At 43.7% G+C, this 26754-nt stretch overlaps 1 protein-coding gene across 17 annotated transcripts in view; it reads left to right on the top strand.

Moving 5' to 3' along the window:
* Window positions 1-26754, top strand: part of MYBPC1 (myosin binding protein C1) — a 323873-nt gene that overhangs the window by 259306 nt on the left and 37813 nt on the right. For all 17 annotated transcript variants that reach the window (XM_078675170.1, XM_078675161.1, XM_078675152.1 and 14 more), the window contains 2 exons: window positions 9437-9604; window positions 26032-26120. In XM_078675170.1, the coding sequence (XP_078531296.1) occupies window positions 9437-9604; window positions 26032-26120 (257 nt within the window). The remainder of the gene's footprint in view (window positions 1-9436; window positions 9605-26031; window positions 26121-26754) is intronic.

Raw genomic sequence — 26754 nt, 5'->3', positions numbered from 1 at the left:
GTGGGTGGTGTAAATTTATTTATTTTTTATTTGTTAAGTTTGTAAGGCGCTCAGCTACCCAAGAAGGGTTTCCCGGCGCCAGGACGGAGCTTTGGCAGTAACGCAGGACCTTCAACAGGTGTTATTGATCAAACAACCAGGTTTTGAGTTTTTTTCGAAAAAGCATGTAATTGGTTTCTTTACGGATGAAGGTAGGGAGAGTATTCCAGATGGAGGGGCCCAGATAGCAGAATGATCTCCCTCCCATTCTGGAAAGTTTAAACCTGGGCACACAGAAGTTTTCCAAGGTTTCAGATCTTAAATGGCGGGCAGGTACGTAAGGACGTACTAGTGCTTGGAGATATTTGGGAGCTGTACCTGCTTTTACCCTAAACATATAGCTCAGGGCTTTGAACTTAATACGGTTCTCCACCCTGAGCCAATGTAGGTCACGTAGATACCCAGAGATGCTGGAGGTCTTTGGAATCATGCAGAGCAACCTAGCAGCAGAATTCTGGATTAGCTGCAGTCTGTGGACCACTGCTTTGTTTGACCCAAGATAGAGAATGTTGCCGTAGTCAAGTCTTGATGTAATAAGAGCGTTGACTACGGTCTTTTGAGTGGACACGGGCAACATCCATAGAATCTTCTTGAGCCATTTTAGAGTGGTGAAACATAGTGCAGCTACCTTAACAGTTTGTTGGTGCATGGACAATGTGTTGTCCACAATGATGCCCAAGTTCCGAACATGGCTGGTAGGTTCTGGGAGATTACCCATTTGAGTAGGGCAGTGGGAAAGCTTCCAAATGTCATTCTGTTTACCCAAGTTGACAACCTCAGTCTTATCACCATTAAGTTTTAACTGGTTTTTGGTCATCCAGTTGGAAATGTTGGTGAGGCCTTGTTTGAGATGGGAAGGAGGAAGCGGGTTAGAGTCAGAGAGGGAAAAGATGATTTGAGAATCGTCTCCGTAGGTAAACAGAATTAGTCCAGCTTGCTCTGCTATGTCCGCTAAAGGTCTCATGTAAAGGTTAAATAGCAGTGGACTTAGGATAGAGCCCTGGGGTACTCCGTGAGGTGAGGTATGGATTTTAGAGCAGGCTGTGGTTGACATGATTTGGAACGTACGATTTTCTAGAAAGGAGATGATCCACTCCAATGCCGCACCACATATGCCGGAGTTTTTAAGTGTGTGTATTAGCCATTTGTGCGAGATGGTATCAAAAGCCGCATTAAGGTCTGATCAAATAAGTGCGACTGTTTGACCTTCATCTAGAAGTTTACGGAGCTTTTCGGTGACACCCAGTAATGCTGTCTCTGTGGAGTAACCGGCCCGAAAACCGGATTGAGAAGGATGGAGAGAGTTATTGTTTTCAGTGAAGTGTGTTAGAAGTGAGTGAACATGTCTTTCCAGGATTTTCGAAAAGACTGGTAAGAGAGAAATGGGTCTATAATTGGACAGTACCTCTGAGTCAGCCATAGGTTTTTTCAGGAGGGGTGTCACCATTGCATGTTTCCACGCTGCAGTCCACATATGACATTTTACTTTCCATGCCACAGGTGCACATAAGACGTCATTTACAATGGATGTATAGGCAAGTTAAGTAGGCCAAATAGGGAGTTCAAATGCACAGCATATGTACTAAAGGAGAAACACAGGCAGTTTACTACTATTTAGCAGTGCCAAAATTCACAGAATTCTACTAACCAAGCAAAGTAATAAGCATTACCTGTTGCCACAAAACGTGTCAGACACACTCTGGAAGTTTGAGAATACCAAAAGACAAGCCACCGCAACCCACAGTGCCAGAGGGTAGGGGGAATAGACAATGTTAATTCTTCTTGAGTTGACTGGCTGCCCAGAACAATGTTGACCACTCCCTGCTGTTAAGCCAACTGAATGATGTAACGAGAACAACACAGTCAGTTTATTATTAGGGAATTTGAAATTAGTACTGAAAGTTCAATTAAAACTGTTACAATTTTAAAAACAATCTGTGTCCAGCAGTGGTGCTCTATGACTTGTCATCCGTTTGTACAGTTCACATACGTATTCAGCCATCCTATACTCTTTAAAGCATAAACGAAATCCATCTAAAATTGTTCTGTTTTGAACAGCTGATGTGATGCAAACTTGTGAGAAAATTCTAATGTTTCTGAGACACGAGAAATGGCATTGAGATATCGACTGGCAGAAGGTGTTTAGAATCAGCAGTACGGGTTTTGTTTAATGAAATTAGATCAAAAGCTACCACAATTGTCACCAAAACATAAGTTAGTTTATTGGCTATGGTTCAAGCTTCTTGCACATCACACACGCAGATGATCTTAAGTTCACTCATTGGCATAAACATTTTAGTTTATCATGAGCTGCCATCATATTCGGGGCAATAATGTTACTCCATGCCAACACTGTGCAATGTTTCATATAAGGTCCTTTGTCCATTAGGAATCGTTCATTTGTACTTCAATCTATGCTATGGTTGAAAACTCCAGCCATGTCACTAAGGCATTCACAGTAAAGTTCTCCCAGGGGCTGTGTTTGACCAGGACACTGACATTGTTTAAAAATTTCAGAAAAGTCCTGGGATAACTATTGCAGGTTATCTTTTTTATTGCAATATTTTTTCACTTTTTGCATCTGTACTCTTTTCTTTAAGTACAAAATACAGAGCACTGAACGACAAGCAGGTCAGGTCGTGTAGAGGCGCAGTGTTGGCCTGCTTTGATCCCTGGAACACAAGCCTAAATTGTGCACTGGTTAGGTTTATGGACCGTGCTGCAAAAAAACTAGCGGAGGGGAACTGCTCAACACTTCCTCGGCCTGAGACTCAAACCCCTTACTTATCGTAATAGCCGTTGAACAAACTCCTCTTGCGGAGCAGTCAGGCACAGGAACAGTTTGTCGAAAAAACAAAACAAAATGGCCATCGGAAGGAGATCAGCTCACAGGTTAGCAAAATCCGGGACTCAAGCGATACTTCAACCAGGATTACAGTTTTTCCTTAAGGGAACACCGTTATAGGATTTATGGACAGTGCACTTACAAGAGAGTTTTACAAGTTGTGATGTTAGGTGCTTTTATCTACAAGAACCGGGGCTCTCTTATCAAATTTAATTACTGCAACATTTTTATTTGCTTTGTTTACAAAGGTTTTAAAAAAATATGCAATAAAGTATTTTTTTTTAGAGCACTGATATGGTGGTGCTGATTCACAAAAACATTTGTGGGTTGTGAGTATGTGAGGTGGTAATACTAAAGTGACGTTTTACGTAGTCTTACATCCTTTTATGAATTGGCATCAAAACATCGCAAATAAAAATATTCAGGAAATAGCACAAATGAAGGGAGTGTGACTTCTTTGCATTTTAACTAACTATTGTGGAGGTAGATGCACCTGAGTCTTGTAAGAGTATGTAAAAGAGTCTTCCTTACTCATAAATGCTTTTGTATATACGCCCTGGTGTTTTTAACAATTGATTTTGAGGTTTAAGCAGTTACCTTTCTTTTATCCTTTATATCATTCTAATAATCTAAATAGCTTCTTCATCTTACCTAGAGGGTAAACTGAATATTTTAAGGTATCCTTGCCGTGCAAGCATCCCTTTTTAGTAGAGGTGTTTGGTCCAGTTGTGCTAGATTTTGTTGGTCATATAGTGTGGAGGAAGCCACTAACATTTCTCCCTGGCATGTGTCAAAGGTCTGTTAAGTGAGACTGCCTTTCTACCATTAATTTTATAACTGGTGATGGTTGTCTTGAAGGCATCATCTCAAGAGTTCCAGAAAGGCTTTTGAAACTAAGGTATATCCCAGCCAAGGGAATTACAATTACAAATCCCACTCTTCATATTGTAAATGAAACTCAAAATGAGGTCCCGATGATGGATATGATCACCTTACACATTGTTCGAGATTCATACTGAATAATGGGATTAGTGGATGTTAGGCAGTATGCCCATATGATTATTGAACACCCAGTTAATGTGCACTCTCCCATAAATAAAATATGAAATACATATTAAGTGATTTGCTATTTTTATCAATGGATTGACTGGTATTGATATTGACCCAAGAGTGAGGTAGAGCAGGAAGCCCATAAGTGCCGACATTAGAACCAGGTAATTTGTCCAGTCATGTCTCAGTAAGGGCAAGCATATTGGGTAGTTAGATGAGACTAAAAAGTATCTGCCAGTAATTTGGGACAAATCAATGCACATCTCACAGTGGTTTGCTTTTGTTTGGCTGCGCAGAAAAGGTAGGGTGATGGCCAGAGTACATATGCATGCTAGTTACCTCATGGGCACAGTGCAATTCTCTCATCACAGGTAAGGCAGAAAACAATGCCTCTCTCCACTAGGAGACTCTCCTGTTTTATCTATGATCGCCATGTCATATAACTATTGCCAGATACTCATGACAGTTCTGCCATTACTCTGTTAAGAAATTTGGGATCTACAATCAACCAAAAATTGACTGACCATTTACACACTAGAGAGTTGGTTAATTGTTTGCCAGTGTCAGGTGACCACGCTAACTGCTGATATTTTTTTTGCTTGATAGAACTTTGAGAAATATATTTCCCTGTTTAAGAGCAAGTAAGCATAGTTAGGATAGTTATGTTTTTATTTCTAAATCTGACTTCTCTTATGGTTACAACGTCCTGACATAGCCTTCTAAGTCTGGAGTGCATGCCAAAACAAGATCCAGTCGAGAAGACAGCACCTATGGCTTGAAGAGAGTGGTTGAGACTCGAACTTTTTCATCCTTGACATGAACTCTATCCTGTTCTTAATCCGTGTCTCCTAATGTAAATGCATCAGAGGGCATATTCACTACTTTGGAAGGAGACTCTCTTGATACCCTTCATGCTGTCAAGTATCAGCCTAGTAGCAGTCAAATACATTATGACAAATGACGTAGGTTCAGATGTACAAATTAAATTTACTATTGCAAAAGGTCTGATTCACAAAATCATGTCACTTGCGACCACAACGAGGCATTTTGGCATATAAAAACCCAAATTGTGTATCAACAACATATTACCGGCTTGCCATTTGGGTTTGCAGCTAAATATTGACTCAGTATATGGAAGGAGCTTCCACATACCGTTTCGGAATGGGCTGTATTAATATTTTGCGGCCAAAATCCAGTTGCAAAACATTAGTATTTTAGAGACTACACAACTATAGTGGTAACCCATTCGCTACCGGGAAAGGGCCCCCAACGGACCACTTCCCCTTCGTGAATGTTGACAAAAACATTTTTAAGAGTAGGCAGTTCTCCAATGGACCACTGCTTACTCTTAAAAAAAGTTTTTGTTTTTTTAAGGGCAGCCCATTTTTCTTTGAGGAAAACAGGCAGCCTTTAAAACAAATGAGTGTTTTATTTAAAAAGCAATCACAGACATGATGATTTACTGACCCCCAGCCCCCATCCCTGTGGTGACTGCGAATCATAATGGGTCACAATCTGAAGCCTGCCTCATTAATATTCATGAGGTAGGTCGAATTGCAGCCCACTACGATTCAGTATTTTGTAAACCAACCTCATAGTACATAGTTTGATGCGTAAAATCAGTATTTTGCGACCACTGCTTTGTACATCTTAGCCCTTGTCCTGAATTGGCCTGTGAAGGAATTATAAACATTTTATAAATAAGAAAAGCAAGCTGTCCATGCCTCCAGACTTGCTCTTCCTTCCAACACTCAAAGTCTTTTTTGCAATAAGACGACTTTTGCAGTGTTGTGCAGACCCTGGTACTCTTATTGACAGACTTTGGCATTTCCAGCTTTCTGAGCTCCCATTTTACTTTTTTTACACTCCACCACTAGGCTAGGATGATTTGTGGAACTAAAAGGTTTACCACAATTCATTTGCCCTAAAGGATCTCTACTGGTGCTCCCTGGTAGCAAATTCAATAGTTGGCTTGTATCACCTTTAAAGTTCTGCACCACCAAGAGCTGGAATACATTTACTCATCACTCAGACTCTCTGGGAGCAATACAAATTTGCGAAACCTTTACATTCTAAGACTGGAATCTAAAAGCTTCAGATCCCACAAGTACACTTCACATTTTCTGAAAACTCACTGACAACAGACCTGAGATATTTGGAGGACCTTCTCTAATTCTACAAATAGCGAGACCTATACATGTTGAAACTTTGCCTGGGCTAGAGTCTGTCTTCTATTTTTTGGACTGCCCTTCCGCTCCCTCTGCCCTGTTCCACATCTCTATAAGACTTCTCCTGACTCCCCCACCCACATGCACCCTAAGCTTACTTCTTTTACATTTTCTCAATTCTTATAAAATCGTCCCCATTTCCGCTCTTTCACCTCATCATGTAACTCTTCTTCAGTTGCTCTGTTCTAACTTATTATGCCTAACTGTATCTTCTGACTATCTTTTCTCTTCTTGCTCCCCCCAAGCTTCCAAGGACTTTCCTGACCACTCAGTTCTTCCTTACATGACTTTTCTCCTACAGAGAATCCGTCAATTCTGCAGTAAATTTCCCACTTCGTTTAATTCTGATCTGTGCAATTTTCTCTTTTGATTTAAATATGTTGGATATCCTCAAATTGTTCACTTTTGTATACCTGATTTCTCTAACTTGCCAGTCCTCAGTAAGGCATGCCACATATCTTCAATATTGTTTCTCTGTACAGAACACCAACACCACGTTGGTGAGTAGCGCCTTACAAAATGCATTGTAAAGAACACGAACAGCTTCCTCAATTTTCACTCTCACAACACCCATACATAAACACATACACAAATAAAAATATGTCAATTTATTTACAAATAAATTATGCTTAAAGGCAAGCTCACACCTGCCTCCACCCACACACTCAGACATCCCTACATTTATGAATGCAAACACATCTCACCATCCACAACCTCCTTACACCCAGCATCCATCTACACTCCCTTCCTCTATTAACACTCAGGCATAGACACGCACTTGAAGATCTGCCAAGTAAATTGCCATATGTAGATGCTGTTTTACCATCTGGAAGTACCATGCCCTGGTGTACATGCCTGGTAACCCCGCAGTCAACAGTCATTAAGAAGTATATTTTGAAGTCACTAACTCACTGACACTTTATCATGTCACAGAATCAGTAAAGAAATGCAAATGCAAACGGAGAAGCAAACAGACCAGAAATGGATCTCCTGGGATGTGGGGAAAATGCGAGGGTTTTGTTGTATCTCAGTGGCAAGAACCCAGTGCACAGCATAGCATGTAAAGAAATATTAAACAAGGGCAGTACTTGTGTGCAGGTGGAGGGGAAAGCTAATTTCCAGATCTCAACCTATCAATTATTCCAACCCCTAGCTCCTAATCAAAGCCTAAGAAGAGGGGGTGGCATAAAAATCACGTTATTTCGTACAAATCACTGTAAAGAGAATTGAGAATGGCAGACTATCTACACAGTACCTGTAAGTACTGTTTGGCGTTCGCCAACACTACTACATTTTGATTTGAGGAAGTGTGTGTTCCTCTCCTTATATATATCCCAAGTGTGCCGTTGTGATAAGTGCGTAAAGCGTCTTGCTAGAGAATGGGTTATAAAAATACTGGCTTCCTCGTGATTGTACCAAGCCTCCAGTCATTAGGAAAGTGGTGCTAGTCTGTTCCAGCAGTCCTTTCTTCCAGCAAGAGAACTTTTGTGAAGGGAATCCCATCATTGTGATTCACACTGTAAGCAGAAAAGGACGGCTTGCTAGGATTTCTTTAAGATACTTCTGGTCTCTCTAATGTTCAATACTGTATATAAATTAAATGAATAGGCCCATCAGTATGTTTATGTCTCCAGCTTCTTACAAGCACTCTTGTGAGGTCCGCTTCTGAGGAATGTTGTGTGCCTGATAGAACTTCTGGAATTTGAGTTTTATACTTTGTGCTGAAAGTAACATATCACTGGCACCAACACTCCCTGGTAGTACTGCTGGCCTGGTGCTGCCCAAGTGCGGAGGAGTGCAGGACACCATCACAGGTACAGATGCGACCAAGATTGGCAGGGATCCTGGTCTAAGCCTACTACCATCACCACCATTTCAGCTGTTACTACCTGTTTTGGCATTATCTGTTGTAATACATGACAGGAAGGAGTGGGCCTTCTGTGGGTGAAGTATTGCCACTGCCTTAGCATACCATCAGTACAATCAGGGTTAGTTTAGCTAATTTTAGCCATAAAAACAATCCCACACAACACACCTCCCTGCTTCTTAAGAGTAGAAAGATCTCTTTCAACCTCAGTTAAACTCCACATGTTGTGAAATGGTCCGCCCTCTAACTCCATTGTCAGAAGGCTATGCTTTCCTCTACCTCTGAGGTTCATAAATGTTGGTAGATTCTGTTGCATCCCCTTGTTTTAAAGGTCAAAATGTTGCATGTCTCTATTCCCTTTCTGCATGGCAAAAAACAAAGCCACCAGTCCCATTGCACTTTATGCTTGGCACGGATCTAACCAAGAATCTCTGTTCGCCCAAGAAACTGGTCCTGTCAGCATTGTCTGTCTGTAAATGTCAGCGAGCTAAATATTGGATGGAAGTGATGAGGTTCCCACTAGGCCATAGGAAGATCCACACAATTATGTGTTGAATATGCATGAAGAATGAAGGCTACTGTGCCCAGAAACATGGTTCTGATATTAAAGTGAGCCTATATGTGTGCTTGCATCGTTATGCATGCAGACTCAAAAAATAAGTTCACAAATAGCTTTGTTTTAACTACGTGCACAGTGCAACAGCTTATACTTGAAATGCTTGAAATTCACAGGACTCTCAAGCGAAAACAAGAGAAACTGCAAAGCAATTGAGAATATATAGTTACAAATCGTAAAGGGCAAACGTTTTGAAAAAAGAGATTTTTTCCATGGTTGTGTAAAACTAATTATTTTATGAATTATTGAAATAGTTGAAATGAAAAAATGTACTTGGAGTTGCGAATAACACCAAAGCTCAATGTATTAATCAAAGCTCCCACTCATATTTATTTGAATTGGGCAAGTTCTCAAACTATTGAAAAAGGGAAAAGGCATGTCTGATATGGTGCAAAGAAAAACACAACCAAATAAGTAATAGTATAGCAATTAGCTAAAACATTCTCTGTTATTATGTTTGACCTTAGGGACTCCAGTTCCACCTTTTTGAAACCATCCATACTGAATATGCCTTAGATTTCAAGGGTTCTGCATTTCCCGATAAGATGTGTGATTAGCTCACCCAGTCCAGGATTTTTCATTCGGGTACTTGTAATCCTGCATTTGGATTGAGGTAAACAAGTAGAACACTGGAGTGCGAGAGCATCTCAACTTCGGAGGCGGGAAACTTAATCTCAAGTTCGGAGGCGGGAAACTTAAAATGGCTGCTTTACTCGAGATATCCGACCCTGCTTTGTCAAGTGGTAACATGTCTCTGAAATGTATCATTTTCTCTCTTTTTTTGTTTCCAGCGGAAGAATGGATTGTGGCAAACACAGAAATGACAGACAAAACAAGGTTCACAATTAATGGTTTGCCTACTGGTTCAAAGATCTTTGTGCGAGTCAAAGCTGTGAATGCCGCCGGCCCAAGTGATGCCAAGCTGCACCCACAGCCTATTTTAGTAAAGGAAGTCATAGGTAAGATAAATAGCTCACTCTAAACCTCGAACTCTTTGTATTGTTCTCTACCATGTATAGCAGATGTGGTTCAAGTGTCCCAAGCAAGTGACATTCTGGCCACAATCCAGTTCCTACTCCATCTCAGATGATTTTGTGTTGCCATGGAGCAGTGGAACTGCTGAATGGTCCACTCTTAACACCAAGGCAGGGTCCCGTTACAACGTCGAAGACTATGGTCAACTCAATGTGGTTTTACACTAGGACCTCCTTGCCCACCTGTGTGCTATGCGATTGTATTGTATTTCACTCTTTCTGCTTCTGCGTCTCTCTTTGTCTCTCCTCTCTTTCACTCTCTCTCTCTCTGTTACTCCTTATCTTTTCTTCTCTCTCCCACTCAACCCCCTTTCATGCCACTTCCCTCGTCCTAGTTCACAAGGGCCCAAGTACGCAAAGGTCTTGGCCGTGTTTTGATTTCTGACCTACAAATCCATTGCAGCATCAAATGCCCATTCATTACGACTTCGGAATCATGCTCCATTAATGTTAATGAGGCAGGACTGCATTTCTTTGAAGGCAGGGATGGAGGCCCGCAAAGGTAAAAAAACCTCCATCTCCGCGTTCAAAATCGCAAAATTACATTATTTTTCTGATTGCTGTCTCTTAAAATGACATAGATTGAATTCAATTCTTTTATTTTTTACTATCAAAGCACAGGCCTTTCCTAATGCTGCCAGAGTGCCTTAAAACATAAAAATTAAGAAAGAAAACATTACACATCAATAAAGTGCAATCAGCAATAGTACAATTCAGAAAGCAAGGGACTGTACAGCATAAGAAACAGTCTCAAATGTTTTTCAACTATTTTCTGAAAATTAAAAGGATAGGAGCAAGTTGAATAATGAAGGGGGGGGAGACAATTCGCAACCATTGGTGCAGTGAGTGAAAAAGTCCAGTTGGTCATCTTTTCAAGAAAAAGGTAAAAGCAAAAAAGAGACTTACTGCAAGTTGTGCAAGGCTTACCCCTTTACTACCCTGATAGCAGAAGCTCCTTATACAAGAGGGTTGTCTTTAACTATACCTCCATGTTGACACAGGTAAAGAACATATTACTGTCTTGAATTGTTCCCTAGACCATGGATATAATAACGGGGGCGGCCTATGGGAAGGGAGGGAAGGGCGGGTAGATTGGGGATTTGATCGTTTGGTATCTTTAGACTCCTGAGCATGATCCTGATATATCTCAAACTGTAGTATGACAGCTGATTTTTACTGTAAAATAAAATGTGTTTCAACAAAAACAAAAAAGGGTTCTTGCACATTCAAAGCCTCATATATGCAGCAGAGAAGTCTGAATTGAATGTGAGCCTTTAGTGGCAACTGGTGCCGAGCTTTGAGGAGCAATATCTTCACTTTTCAATCTGCCCCCATTCAAGCTGGTGACAGAAAGTAAAATAACTCTGATAAGAGCACGCTTTGTGATCCCACCTAAAAGTTCTTTACCCACATCTATGTGAGACAACACCCACGAGTGGATTGCAACCCTAAAGGCCTGTGTTGGGGGGGAAGGGTTTCACACAGCAGTGAAGAAAGTTGGAAGTAACTCGCCCTTGCTTTTTAGGTTTTGCCTGGCGTCCACTGGGCAGCAGTGTTCGCGCAGGCGAAATCTTTTGAGTTTCAGTATGGGGCTTTAACCCGCCTCTCTGTTCCATTGGCTAGCTCCATAAATGGAGGCTAGCCATTGGAACAGAGATGCGTCAGTCATTGTCCGAGCAGATTCGTGGGCGTTCCGGCGATTTTTTCGCTCTCCGCCCCTTTAACAACGTCATTGCGGCGGTGGGCGGATGGTTTTTTTTTTTTCCGTCATGTTTTGGTCTTTTTCGAAGTGTCTTTTGCCGGAGTGGGCTGCGAGATTTAAGTTCCCAGGAAGTACTTTGTATTTGCGATCAGGTAAGCAGCATTTTCTTATAATTTTCTTATCACTTTGTACGTCTACCCCGTCTCATGTCGTCTCCCTGTTTGTTTTACGTCTTTGCGTGTCTCGTTGCTGTCGTCTTTGGTTTTTTTTCTAGGTCTGGTGTCTCCGTGTATTGTTGTCCGTGGCTGTCGTCTTTGTTTTCTGTCTGTTTTCCGTTTCCCGCTGTCCGTGTGCCCATTCCCGCCCCCGCCCCCGCTGTCCGTGTGCCCGTTCCCGCCCCCCCTCCCGCTGTCCGTGTGCCCGTTCCCGCCCCCCCCTCCCGCTGTCCGTGTGCCCGTTCCCGCCGTCTTCCCTTTTTGGAGCCCCAAGCTCGCATCCAGCTTGCTCTCCGGGATCATGGTTCCATTGCAGGCTGGGAGAAGCCCGTCCGGATTTTGGGGGGCCCGTGGGCTATGAAGGAGCTGCCTTAACCGAGTTGCTTCGCTCCTTTTTTTTCTTGCTTTCTGCCTTTTGATTGTGCCCGTTCCCGCCCCCCCTCCCGCTGTCCGTGTGCCCGTTCCCGCCCCCCCTCCCACTGTCCGTGTGCCCGTTAACCCGCCCCCCCTCCCGCTGTCTGTGTGCCCGTTCCCATAGGACTTTAAAAAAAAATTATTTGTGTTGTAATTTGGTTCCCTAAGGCTGCTTCCTTAAGTCGCCTCGTGAAAGCTCCAACGTTCCCGCCCCCCTCCCGCTGTCCGTTCCCATAGGACTTTTTAAAAAAATTATTTGTGTTGCAATTTGGTTCCCTAAGGCTGCTTCCTTAAGTCGAATTATTTGTGTTGTAATTTGGTTCCCTAAGGCTGCTTCCTTAAGTCGCCTCGTGAAAGCTCCAATTTTCCCGCCCCCTCCCGCTGTCCGTGTGCCTGTTAACCCGCCCCCCCTCCCGCTGTCCGTGTGCCCGTTCCCATAGGACTTTTAAAAAAAATTATTTGTGTTGTAATTTGGTTCCTTAAGGCTGCTTCCTTAAGTCGCCTCGTGAAAGCTCCAAACCTGGTGGCTTAGGAAAGGCATCGAAGCAGTGGGTGGCCAGGATACCTCCATTGCCTGGCTCCTGCTTCTTTTAGGTAATCTTGATAGATTTACCTGAAATCAGGTCGGAAATCTTTCAGACTGACCTCAGCACATGGACAATGAGCGAGCAGACCAGGGTGTGTGGCCGGTGGGAGAGCTCATCTGGCAGAGAAAGTAGAGATGCGTTAGACAAGGTGAATGGGTTGATGAATCCCTGCCCCCGGCGTCCTTCGGGTGGAACGGTATGTAATTAGCCGGTGTCGGCTCTGAACATGAGGTGGTGTGTATAGGCTGTGAGGTTGAAATAGGTGCCGCTCTTGTTTCTACTGGTTTGTCCATTCGAGCAGGAAATTAAGTCTTAGTTAGATACACGGTTCACTTTCAGATCTCTTTTGGAATTCTGTTTTTTTAAAACAACGATAACTTTGTTGAAATCTAAAAGGTAGGGGTAACACTATCTCACTTAAACTCAACTTTATTAACTAGAACAGTAATTGCGTGCAATTGTAGGTTAGTTAGCACTTTCTTTTGAATAGTTTTGCACTTTTTAAATGTAGCGCCTGGATACCCTCACGGGTGACGATAAGCGCTCTACAAACATACGGATTGATTGATTGTGCTTTATGTGGCTGCGGGCACCAGTGTATTACCCAGTCTCTTATACTTGTGAAATGAATGTGTATATTTGCGGGGAATAATAGTGGGAGAAGGTGGGAGAGGCCCCTGTTGGTTAGAAGCAGCCCTTCCATCACGTGAGCTCTGGCTGTATATGACCCATTCGAAGGGTTGCCTCGCCTGATCTCACTTGCTGGTCGCATTCCTCAACCAGGAAGGGTGAAGTGCAGAGCAGGTGAAACATTAACTCTGTACCTTCCACCCAGGGAGGCGGAGACGGGTGTGACGTCTCTTGCACTTACACAATGTGATAAACATCTGGTGATCTGATTGCGGTCATGGCGTCAGTGATATGGAGGTTTGAAATGGTGCAATAGAGTTTTGCACAACACTCGTCATGAGTGTATTTTTCGCACCGGAAGGTCAGTGTGAATATCATTCTCATACTCGCTGGCCGCTACTAATGTCTGTGCACAATTACCCAGCACCGGAACCATTTACCAGATTTGACCCCTGCTAAGCATACTGTGAAGGACGAGCAAATTCCACCTGTGCAATATGAGTTATAAAGTATTCAGATAAGATAATTTAGTAAATATGAGCGCAGGTAAAGGTGCTTTACCGCGTTGCTCTCTGCCCTCGCTGGTGCCCTCAGCTCTAAATCCTCTGCCATCTGATCTCACCCCGGGCCCTCCCTCACTTCTTACCCCTGTACTCTCAGCTCTTACCTGTGCCCTCAGCTCTTACCCCTGTGCCCTCAGCTCTTACCCCTGTGCCCTCAGCTCTTACCCCTGTGCCCTCAGCTCTTACCCGTGCCCTCAGCTCTTACCCCTCTGCCCTCAGCTCTTACCCTGCCCTGTACCCTCAGCTCTTCCTAGGCCCTCGCTTCTGACTCCTGTGCCCTCAGCTCTTACCTGTGCCCTCAGCTCTTACCCCTCTGCCCTCAGCTCTTACCCTGCCCTGTGCCCTCAGCTCTTCCTAGGCCCTCGCTTCTGACTCCTGTACCCTCAGCTCTTACCTGTGCCCTCAGCTCTTACCCCTGTGCCCTCATCTCTCACCCCTCTGCCCTCAGCTCTTACCCCTGTGCCCTCTGCCCTCACCCGTGCCCTCAGCTCTGACACCTGTGCCCTGTGACCCTCGCCGGTGACCATGTCCAGCATGGCGGGGGAGATCGTGGCCTTCCTGCTGGCCCTGTCGGGCTGGGTGCTGGTCTGCTCCACGCTGCCCACCGACTACTAGAAGGTGTCGAGCATCGACGGCACGGTCATCACCACGGCCACCTTCTGGTCCAACTTGTGGAAGACCTGCATCACCGACTCCACCGGCATCTCAAACTGCAAGGACTTCCCGTCCATGCTGGCCCTGGAGGGTGCGTCCCGACGGGGGGGGGGCTGTGTGTGTGTCTGTGTATGTGTATGTGGCTCTGTGTATGTGTGTGTGTGTGGCTCTGTGTGTGTGTGTGGCTCTGTAGGTATGTATGTGTGTGGGACTCTGTGTGGGTCTGTGTGTTTGTGTGTGGCATTTGCGAGAGACTAAGCTATTGGCATTGTAAATGACAGTGCCATTTATTTATCTGTTTTCAAAACCAACACATACATAAAAATGTTGTCATTTACAATGCCAATAGCTCTAACTTTCTCAAAGGCGAAACCGTTGCATTGTAAATGCTTGTTTAGAGATGTGAGCATGCCTGAGCGAACTGACAGAATTCGGAATTGATGCTGGCAGCAGAAAGCAAGACAAAATTGATCTTTTGAGGCTGCTTTTGACCATCAAGATTCGATCACCTGAAGGCAGTTCTGCAGGTGGTCGATGAAAGCCTGTGTTAATACTATTAAGATTTGTTTGGGAGTCACCTGTATACTGTTAGACTGACACTCCGTGCTCAGTCAGCAAATGTCCAGGGGCTCAGATTACAGATTAAACATTGTTGATGAAAGAGTAGAAACCTATGCCACTTTGCAGTGTACGGCCAGAGGAGAGGATCTTACAATACCCATCAGAACACATTAATAACCGCCGAGAAAAAGAAGAATCTCAGGGATACAAGACTTCACCAACCACCTCCCCCGTGAATTCCCTTGCTGGGAATTTAAGTGTCTGATGCTGTGCTGGGCCTTCTGAGAGACTGCATGTCGCTGGGAGCTGGAAGTGCGACGCAACGACGAGAAGCGTGTCACCGCCGCAGAGGTCGCCGTCGCATCACTGGAGAAGCGCATCACAGGGCCTTTCGCGGCTCCACAGATCATCGAGTCGCCGCACGGCCGTCGGGCGTGCACGCATTGCCTCAACGTCGTCGCATCGTAACCAAGACACCATTTTGTGGCATCGCACCGGAGAAAAATATCGCGTCGAGGTGCCATCTTGTCATATCGCATCGGACAGCAGTAAGAAACCAACGCATCACCTGCCCACACAGTAAGGAAGCAAGCATCAACTCCCCCGTGAGCCACTGCTGCCGCTGTCATCATCGCATCGCCGAAGCACGGCTCATCACCGGAGAAGCGTGCCGCTGCTGCAGAGATTGCCGTTGCATCACCGGAGAAGCGCATCGCAGGGCCTTTCGCGGCTCCAAAGATCATCGAGTCGCCACTCGGCCGTCGGGCGTGCACGCATTGCCTCAACGTTGTCGCATCGTAACCAAGACACTATTTTGTCGCATCGCACCGTAGAAGAGTATCACATCGAGGTGCCATTTTGTCGCATCGCACCGGACAGCAGTAAGAAACCAACGCATCACCTCCCCACACAGTAAGGAAGCAAGCATCAACTCCCCCGCGCAGCAGTAAGGAACCAACGCATCCACTCCCCTGCGTGTAAGGAACCGACACATCACCTTCCCTGCGACCCTTTTGGGTTTTTTTGAGTTACGCATCAAAGGTACATTGAGAGTAAAGTGTCACATTTACAACCTGAGAGAACTGAGCTATTTTATACTATTTTAAAGTCTATTTTTGAGTACAGTATTGAGGATTTTTGTCATTTGGTCTTGTGTTAAGTCTATATAAAAATAATTATTTTTATAATACAACCTGTGCGGTGTCCATCTGTAGTGTTGTCACTGTATTACTGTATGTGTTCACAAATGCTTTACACACTGCCTCTGAGATAAGCCTGCCTGCTCGTGCCAAGCTACCAAGAGGATGAGCAGGGGTTATTTTAGAGAGTGTGGCCCCTTACCCTGACTGGACGCAAGGGTCCCTATTTGGTCAAAGGTAACTACCTCTGCCAACTTGAGACACCCAAATTTAACAAGTTTGTTTTTAGAAGAAACAAGACAAGGCCTGATTCCAAATAGGATGGAACCCAGCCTTGCTTTAAAGACTAATTGATTATGATACAGAAGGGTGCAAGTCCTTGGCCTGGAGTAAAGATTTTTGCTTTGGCAATGTCATAGGTATAATAGGTGAGCTTTAGAGATTCTAAAACTGAAAAAAGGCGAAGTGTTTAAATGTCACTAGAAGGAGGCCAGGAAGAAACTGATTGTGGAATAATTGCATAATCTGATGCAGATAAAGTGGAAAAGTCAATATCATTCAAGACTACAACGATGTTATTCACAAAGTATAGGTTAAATGTACTGCATGCACCATCAATATAAACAAAGAAGAAAAAGCCCATGGTTTAATGCATTGCTGAACAGAGTAAAATACATGTATTTAAAAATTGGGTACAGAGGCAATTAAATCACTTTAATAGCCAGGTCTTCCTCTTGTCTCTGCATTCTTTCCTAAGTGTTTTAGCTGTTCCATCGCCACTCTTTGTCTACCTTCTGAAAGGGACATTTGCTGTTTACCAAAGTTAGGGTATACCAAGGAACCTTTTTGGACAAATAATGCGTTTATCTGAACCAGAGCAACTTCACTGACAAAAGAAAGTCCTTGATCATGAAATATGTTGAGGGTAGAGTCAATATCATTTTGGGATCTGGGCGCTCGACTGAATTGAGGATTGCTTGGAGTGATGTATGTGAAAAACGTTATTAAGTTTTGAACTGGAATTTATTCAGTTTTTAGTTGTTGTATCTGACAAGTCATAAAAAAGAATCAGTTGATGGTCTGTCCAATCCAAATTTAGTGGATCTGGAATGGAAAGAGAAGGGCGAGCTTATTATGAAGTGACGTGTATTTCCCTGATTGTGTACGAGTAATGGAACAAGTTGATAGTTGCAAAAGGATAATAAAGACTTGAAGAATTTATTCAGTAGATTAGGATGATTTAAATCTCCCAAAAATATTATAAACACAACCATAAGATAATGAGAAACCAGATCTGCTAGTCTTTAAATAAGTTACAGCAGTATGATGGATTGTGATCGAGCACATGTAAAATTAATTGTCCAACATCGCTACCATTGTGGGGACTTTGTATCCCAGGAGCACTCAGGGTCCCAGGAAGCAGTCCCTGCCACGATCTTCAGCTGTGTCCCGTTAAGGCATGGGTCCATCCTTTGCGCATCAGAACCAGGAAAGGCAGGGCTGGGCCACCCCCTTGGCTTTAGTCTTAATGACCCCTGTGATGGGTAAGACTTTACACATCCCGAAGGCCTTGCTAAGGGAAAGGGAGGCACGCAGAAGGGGATTAGATCGTTCCTTAGTGAACCAAAGAAGGACTGCACCCCAAGAAACCCTAGTAAGAAATCATATGCTGTTAGTATTTCTCCTTTAGTGTTTGTACAATCAGCCCACACTCATGACCCCTTGACTCAACAGACACCACCTTTTACTACAACTGCACCTGATATTGAAAGCTTTAACCTATTTGCAGTCTTGGGATCTCCGAATAATGTACCTGAAGGCACTGGGCTAATAAAGGCCAATCATAGTGTGGCCAGCAAAGACACAACTGCGCAACTAAACTTGCTAAGGGGTGAAATCCTGAGCTTGCGTGACTGCATGGGTAGAATGCTTAAAACGTTGAAACAAAAACTAGATAAACTTTCAGTTCTAGTTGCAAATATAAATACCAAACTCAAAGACAGCCAGGATAAGGTTTCTCCTGAGTATTCCATACTAACTCCCAGCGGAAGAGTAGGCGTCCCCGAGAGTAATGTAGCTTACCTAGGTAAAAGCAACTATGCTAGACCGAAGGGGCGAGCACTTGCACAGCATGAAAGCCCCCCTGCATGCCTTAGAGCATGCTGCGCTTATATGGCAGGAGTCACTGTCAGACGACCAACATAAGCACAAAGATTCTATAATAATCATAGAAAGGATATTGATAGGGACTATTATGAGCCTCCCAATAAACGCCACAACATTTATATGACTAATGTCCCAAAAATCATACAAGGTACTAGGGAAATGCCTTCATCACTTGTTAATAAAGCCATTCATTGGCTGAGACATACTAGAGGCTGCAGATCTATTATTAGGGACGACATATTGTATGCCACACGATTCAAGAGTGTTGCCTCTCCAAATTATTCAATAGGGCTCAAATTGAGGAACCCCGGCATAGTGGAAGAGCTAATTTCACTTGAATTGCGGTTTAAGCTGACCATGAAGTCCAAGATACGACTTAACTCAACAATTCAAATACACAATCATATAAACGTATGTAAATCACGAATTTTGTCTAGTGAAAACTTATTTACACATATAAGACAATTTAAAAGCAAATCAAAAAATGAGTTACTACTTTTGGATTCGCTTCAGAAGTTTCACTATGTTTATCCTGTGCCAGTACTCTAACGCAAAATGAATAGCCGTCAATAAGGTACAATGACGTTTTTTCATCATTTTTGCACCAGTGCAAACTTTTTTTTAACGTAGTCCGAGACCAATGCTAAGTACTTCTAAAACCTGTCCAAGTCTCGAAATAGAAAACATTATATTTTGCATTTGAGGAACTTCTGACAATGTCCTTTGAAATAAATGTACAGGGTGTGGATTTTTTATGTCAAAGGCACCGTCGTACCACATTCAACATAACATTTATTTCTAGGACAGGTCTTCTAGATAGGTGCAGATGGGAGATGCATTGCTCATCAGTCTCATCTGTTTCAATAAATATCAGAGGCAAGGAACCTGTCTGAGAGTCTCAGCGCGATAAACAAATAGCTTCAACTCAGTGTTTGCAAATTAATTACCAACTTTATTGAAAGATATCCTCGCATGTTCCCTGGTGTGTGGGATCGGAAGCTAGGCCCCTGAGTGTTAAATGTCATGGCCAAACTGAGAGGAAAAGGGAAGTGACGCGATAGGGAAGGACTTTGAGGGTCGGAGGATATGGGTAAGGAGGACAGCGGGTGGAGAGAATAAAGCAAACGCTCTCCAACTTACCCATTGGTGTCTGTGTAATCATTCTGGGCCACCCACAAGACACTACACCAGGCAACGAAGGCAGTAGGATGACTGAACCGGGAACAACACTAAGCAGAAGCCATACTACTCCATGCCACAGGAAGCAACGCGCATGGGACTGGAATGCTGTTGGCACGCCCCAGCACCCACAGCGCATCAGCAGCCATCAGGCATCGTGATAACAATCATTGCACCCCAGCAGCCATTGAGCCAACAGCTTTCCAAAAACCATTGCACCCCAGCAGCCATCATGCTGATCAACGCGTGTGGGGCCTTGATTAAGGCAGTACACCCCGGCAGGCCCTTTATGCGGCAGAATGGTGAGCCCGAACTCAGAGAGGAAATATACAACAGACACATGCAAAAAGTGCACACGTGGAGCAGAAGGAACAAATCAGGTGAACAGCATCAGAAGGCGGCCATCTTAAATTGGGAAGCAAACTTGTGGTAACCATTTTAAAACACACATGTGCAGCCAACGTAGGCAGCCATTTTAGCTTGGTCTGAGAGCCATGCCTAAGTCATCACCGAAAGATCCTCACACAACAAAGGGAACTGGTGAGCAAGGTGACCCACACAAGTGCCCACAAGCTTAAGGTACTGTGACTGGACGATAGGGTAGCAGTACTGGAGAAGAGCCGACAGACCAAGACTGACATACACTAGTGCAACAGAACCCCAGCAGGTTCAGCCCACTCAAACAAGATATTGTCACGTGATAGGAAGACAAAGTACAGCTCAGCAGTCTTTCTAAAACCCCCTTCACCATTCAACATAACACAAAAAAACTTTATTAATGCCTTGGAAGAGACAGAAGACACAAAGACAATTCAATACCTCCAAAACCGGCGATGGAGTAAAGGAGCCCCTAATAATACTCCCAAAGGACATCACCAAGTACCAGAAAGTAAAAGATGGGATTGCCAAGAACTTTGACCCTTCAACAAGCGTGGACTATGAGAGGTACATGTTCAACAAAGCACAATAGCTGCAGGTAGAGACAATGGACGAGTGTGTAAAGCAACTAGAGACCGCTTTAAGCACTGCAGATTCAGAGAGTTCAATGATGAGGAATCCATAAGGCTAAGGATAATTGACGTGTGCCAGTCTGAATGGTTCTGCAGACAAATGCTCAGAGAGATGCACACACTAGACACAATGCTAGCTACAGCAAGTGCAGAAGAGCGTGTTGAAAGGCAAGCTGCCACCATGGAAGCATTAACCATTCCCAAAAAGAAAGTTCTCACCATGAAAAACAGACACTACCTGGGCAAAGGCAAAAAAAATGCCACATCCAATGGACCTATGCATGTATGCTACCGTTGTCCTATCCACTGAAAGAAAAATCCCACCATGGAAAAGAAAACTACTTGGAATTCATCTGCTGAATGCATGGAAAGATAGACTGCCACATGAGAAGAGAGAACCTGACAATGTGCCTAGGCACTGTCACAGGTCAAAAGACAAGGAGAGACATGTAAAAGCCATCAAAACAAAATCCAGACAACAACCATCCACCTTGTTATCCAGCCAATTGACCACATCTGCACCCAGTGACAGTAATAATGCAGACTACCTCTTAATGATTTCCACAAAGAGCCCAGAGGGCCAGCTGGGGACTGTCAATTTTAAAATGGGGCGTCACAACACAGAATTCCTAGTTGACAGTGGAGCCTCGATGAACATAATAGGGGCCCGAGAACTGATGTGCATAAGCATAAGATTTGCATGTGGGTAGGAAGCATAATATTTGCATGTGGGCAGGAATAAAACCTCTGACATGCACAGGCAAGTTCACATTGGCGCTCAAACACCATCGATGGGAGGTGGTCGCCAAAGTCTGTGTAGTAGAGATATTGATGATGAGCTCTGCAACAAACCTGGGGATACTGTCCATCGGTCACTCCGATGAGTAGATACACCAGGTGCAGACAAAAGGTGCCCAGCGATTAGCATTAAAGTGAACGGTCATTCGATACTGTTCTTCATTTGACACTAGGGCTTACATCAACCTAACGTGCATAGAAACATTCAAAGAACTCACACTGGCACCAGAGCTGAAATGAACATACATTCAGATATATACATGGGCCCCATCAAAGTTGCCATGTAGCAGAGGGTAATTCAAAGCTACACACTGGCACAAGAAAACAGTTGTTGAAGCATCCTACACGTGCCGCAATGGAAAAAAGTAGGGCATACCTCATCAGTTTCACAGAGGCGGTAGAAATGGGAACGATCTCCATCAACTACCATATTCAGACCAGACAAAGCGTGATTCCGAAATTCTCAACACTATTTAGCGGGCTAGGGAAATCGAAGGATGTCTGCGTGAAGCTGCATATCAACAGAGAGATCCAACCAGTTGCACGAGAACACAGACGAGTACCATTTTACCTTCAAGCCGCAGTCGAAAAAGGGATCAGGAATCGTTAATATCAAGATGTCCTTGAAACTTCCAAGGGCCTGAACCCATTTCTCACCCATAATGGTAGTGCCAAAAAAAGACACAAAAGGAGACGTGCAGATTTATGTCTATGTGCGACCAGGTGAGCAAAGCAATAGACTTTGAGCGACACATTAGCCCTCACATCTCAGACATGATTGCACAACGAAATGGGGCAAGAATCTTCTCCAAGCTCGACCTGAACAATGACTACCACCAAGAAGAACTTAACGAAGGACGCTGCTACACAGGCATGTTTTCCATGCACCTAGGACTATTCTGGTACAAATGGCTAACCTTTGGCATATTCTCAGTGGTGGAAATCTTTCAGGAGCTCATTTGACAAATCATCCAACCATTACTGAACACTTTCAATTACCAACAACATACTTGTATTCAGGACCACGGGAAAAATACATGACACAGCGCTGCACAGAGTATGTCAGCTACTTGTTGAGGCAGACCTCACACTCAATGAAGGAAAATGTGAGTTCTGCAAGACAAAAAGGAGTTTTTTTTGGACAAATAACTTTGGGCAGGAATGACTCAGCATTAGAGAAAGTCAAAGCCCTTACGGACACCAAGCCACCACACGATGTCAGCACACTGATATAATTCCTAGGCGTGGCAAGGTACCGTGCCAGATACATAAAAGACTATGTGACCATTAGTGCACTACTGCAGCACCTGACAAAGCCGAGCGTTTACTTCATATGGTCACACAAGTGCGCATAAAGTCTCCAAAGCATCAATACTGCAATTAAAGAGGCGACCGCGATGGCCTACTTTGAACCAAAGCTGAACACATAAATACCAGTGGGCCCCAGCCTGGTGTTTCTGGTGGGGCGAGATTAGCACATCACACAGACCGCATAGGAGCTCAATGGCATGTGGTGGCATATGCCAAGAGAAGCCTCTCAGAACCTGAGAGATCATATTCACAGCCAGAACAGGAGAGCCTGACAGTGGTTTTCACTTTCAAATGTTCCTGTAAGGCAAAAGGTTTACCATCATAACCAATCACCAATCCCTACTGACAGTTTTCGGCAATCCCCTAGGTGAAAATGCCCTGAGGGTCGACAGGTGGGGAATACGCTTGCAAGAATGACCACATAATCATGTGGAGATGATCAAAAGCCTGCTAACTACTTCTTGTGACACCCACTACAGTTAACAAAACTAAAACCATCTGTCATAAAGGAACACCTACAATTTATTGTCAACAACAGCATACCCACAATGTTATCAATCCCACAAGTAGTCACAGTGACAGAAAAAGACTTGGTCCTCAGGCTTGTCAAACACTTAATCAAGACACATAAGTGGAGACACACCAAGGACTGGGAAGGTGACTCCGAGAAAATCAGACTGTTTCAAAATGTTAAGAAAGAGCTGACCATAACAGAACAAGGACTCATCTTGAGGGGATCCAACATCGTTCTCCCCAAGAGCCTGAGAAAGCAAGTTTTAGAACTTAAACATGAGGGACACATCGGACTAGCTGCCACATAAAGAGTTCTGCGGGAATGACTATGGTTTCTAAAGCTGGATGACATGGTGGAGACAAAGCTGCGAACATGTCACACGCGCACGTGCCTCTCCACAGAAGTAAAACCACGACCCATGTCAGCATTACCAGTGAAAGTGTAGGATGTAGTAGTAATTGACTTCTCTGGTCCACTACCCTCAGACAAGTACCTCCTAATACTAGTGGAAGAATACTCCTGATTTCAGCTAGTCAAATGTTCTTTTCAAATGGTTCCACTAAAATGATTTGTGCACTAGGTGACATCTTCATGACATGGTTTACAAACTGTATACCAAAATAACACAATTATGACCCTAAGCCAAAGGAATAGCAGAATGATTCTTGGGAACCCTGAAGAGAACCATGCAGCGAATCCCTGGAGAAGTCACACCAATTGAAAAGGTACTGCATGCAGGACAAAACACCCTGCATTTGACAACTGGGAGAGCCCAGCCACTCTCCAGTTAGTAGTCTCGTTCAGACCAAACTCCCACAATGGACAGAGACACCAAACAGACACCACCAAGCTTAAAACCACAGCAAAGAGATAAAGGAGAAAATGAAGAAATATGCAGACGGCGGTCACAGGAGACAACTCTTAGCAAAGGGGACTGGGTGGTTGTCAGGCAACAGCAAAAGAGAAAGACAGACACCCCATATGTCACTGAATTACCGAAAGGGACAGAGTGAAAGGGAGCATGGTCACAGAGACTCAACTCGGGAAGTCCATCACAAGAAATGTGTCATATTTCAAGCCAGACACCAGGTCACCCTCAGAAGAAATGATGGAGGACCAGGACAACATCTTCAGCAAGAGTGATGAAGACCAGCCTGCAGGGGCACAATCTGGGAGGACTACACGCCCTGGCCACCAAATAACCTGGCGGCGAAGGCTGATCGACAAATATAAAAGAAGGAAGACAGTCCAGGCTCAAGTCTAACACAAGAGTCATGGCCGGAAGTGAGGGGAACAGAGAAGTGGCTATGCTGCTGTTCATTCAATCTCCAGTTCAGCCAATGTAGCAAACCCAACAAACCTACAGACAGGTATACACTGGGGTCATTCTAGCTCAACCAATCTCCAAGAACTCTGGGTCGAAGGTGTTTCTTTGGAGAGGCCGCTGAAGAATAGGGCATTGTGTCACAAATAATAAAAAGGTTCTTTTGGTGGGCCATCAAGGCAACAAATCGAAATGTTTCCTTGAGGAATGGATATCATTGGTTTAGGGCTCACAGTTAAAGTTCATCCCAACATATTTAAGTTTTGTAGTAGGGCTCCTAGCAATCATTACTTGAACTGCATTGAACCCAATGGCACAGGATGAAAAACACTCCTCAGTCGGACATTTTGTGCCTATTTAATTTGAACAAATTTCCTAGTGAACGGATCCTTGCATCACAGTCATGTCTATCTCGTCAGTCACCACAGGAGGATAGCAGACCTACCGGCCTGCCTGCTTTGGCCCTTGAACTGGAAAGCACTACATTGTTAAAGTTCTAGGGTAACTCATTTCAGGTCACAATTTCTGGAAGCATGTATGGTCTTTCCCACACCTTTAAGGCGAAGATCGGCAGTGCGCTGTTGTGGCTCTGTACCTCTACCTGCAGTTCAGAAGCTCGCAAGATTCATTCTCTTCATGAGAACCTTCTTATTTGAGACCTTGGATAATTGAGTGAACCATGTGAAGAGTGAGTGATTGACTGACCGTGTATATGTGTACACATGTGAATGTACGCAGGTGCATTGGTGGCTCCTCCACAAGTGCAGGGGAGCATCGCCCCACTGATTGGCTTAGAGCCAGCAAATGTAAATTGAAACGATGTTCTTGCATCGTTTAAATTTACATTTGCCTGGTTCTTAGCCAGCAGTGTTGGGAGGGGCGAGGCTGAGGCATGAGAGGGGGAGGAGGAGTGCTACGTACACTCCACTCCCTAGGTGCACATATGTGTTTTGGATGGCCATCTCATGCTGACCAAAACACACATGCGCACTTAGGTTTTTTCCAGCCCAGCTGCATTGAGGAGCCGGGCTGGAAAATTATAATATCTATAATGTCATGCAAGAGGGGGAATCCTGCATTACCCAGAGTAAAGCCTATCTCTAAAAGGACCACACGCGGGCCTGAGAGCAAGCACCGAAAAATAAGCAGTAGCCAGAAAAAACTTCAACTTGAGTTTTAAAATAAAATCGTAAACTTAATTATGTCTGTATAGAATAGTGTGGCATTTTCAATTACACTTGTGCAAGATACTTATTTTTTAGATGTGTAAAAATAGACATTTCTCCGTATCCAGGCCAAGAAAAAAATGCAAGTTGGTAATTCTTATTCTAGTCTTGTGAATCACCCTTCCAGCATATACATTTACAATTTTGGTATATTTTGCTGTAGCGATAGGCATTTTGGGATACCCCATAAACGTTAGAGATCTGTGCAAAGGGAGGAAACATTTGATGTGCAGATGTGCTACATTTTTTATGATTGATTTGTGAATCAGACCCATTTCAAGACATTGTAAATGTTGCTATTGTGCCATTCAAGACAATGTAAATTGGCTTTTGTCTAACATGAGTGCTCTCTCTTTTAGAACCCCCGAAGATCCGTCTACCTCGCCATTTGAAACAAACCTATATCCGAAAAGTTGGAGAAGTTGTGAATCTCGTCATCCCTTTTGCGGTAAATAATGGTGGTGATGGTTTTCATTATTTGGCAGTGTCAGTGTACAGCGCCTTTCTGAGTTACGAAAGATAGAGAGATATCTAATTTCATGAACATAAATTTACAATTCTTCCATAGCCTAGCTTCGCCTAAAATACTTCAAGGCTAATTGGATAATTGGCCATGTAGAAACAAATGTTAGTTTGTTGTAAAATAGGATGAACTGCAAATATAATTCAACCTAACAACATTAAGAAGAGTGAGAGGAATATAAGGTTCATACTGTGTATCCTCCCTTCTTATCATATGAAGACAAAAAGGTATAGTGAACCTAGATCTGTAAATGATCATGGGAATTGGACATATTCATAGAATATCACTTCTTCGGATGGTAAACTCTTATCCACCGATGGGGGCATGCATCATCAACAGGGTTCCCGTCTGCAGTAAAGGCTATCACCTTCCCTGAATTAGCTCCACAGTACAGACAGCTTTTTTCCTTGAAGGAATGTTTTTGTGATTAAAGTACTGGGATCCTCTCAATATTGTTTATATAAAACTATCTAATGGTAAGCCTACTCTGACTTTAATGATGGTACCAATAATAAGAATAAAAACTGACAATTTTAGGAATTAATACCCACATGTGTTG

This window comes from Lissotriton helveticus, chromosome 1_1, assembly GCF_964261635.1.
Source record: "Lissotriton helveticus chromosome 1_1, aLisHel1.1, whole genome shotgun sequence".
Taxonomy (NCBI): domain Eukaryota; kingdom Metazoa; phylum Chordata; class Amphibia; order Caudata; family Salamandridae; genus Lissotriton; species Lissotriton helveticus.
This window is presented reverse-complemented; position numbering and strand designations above follow the sequence as displayed.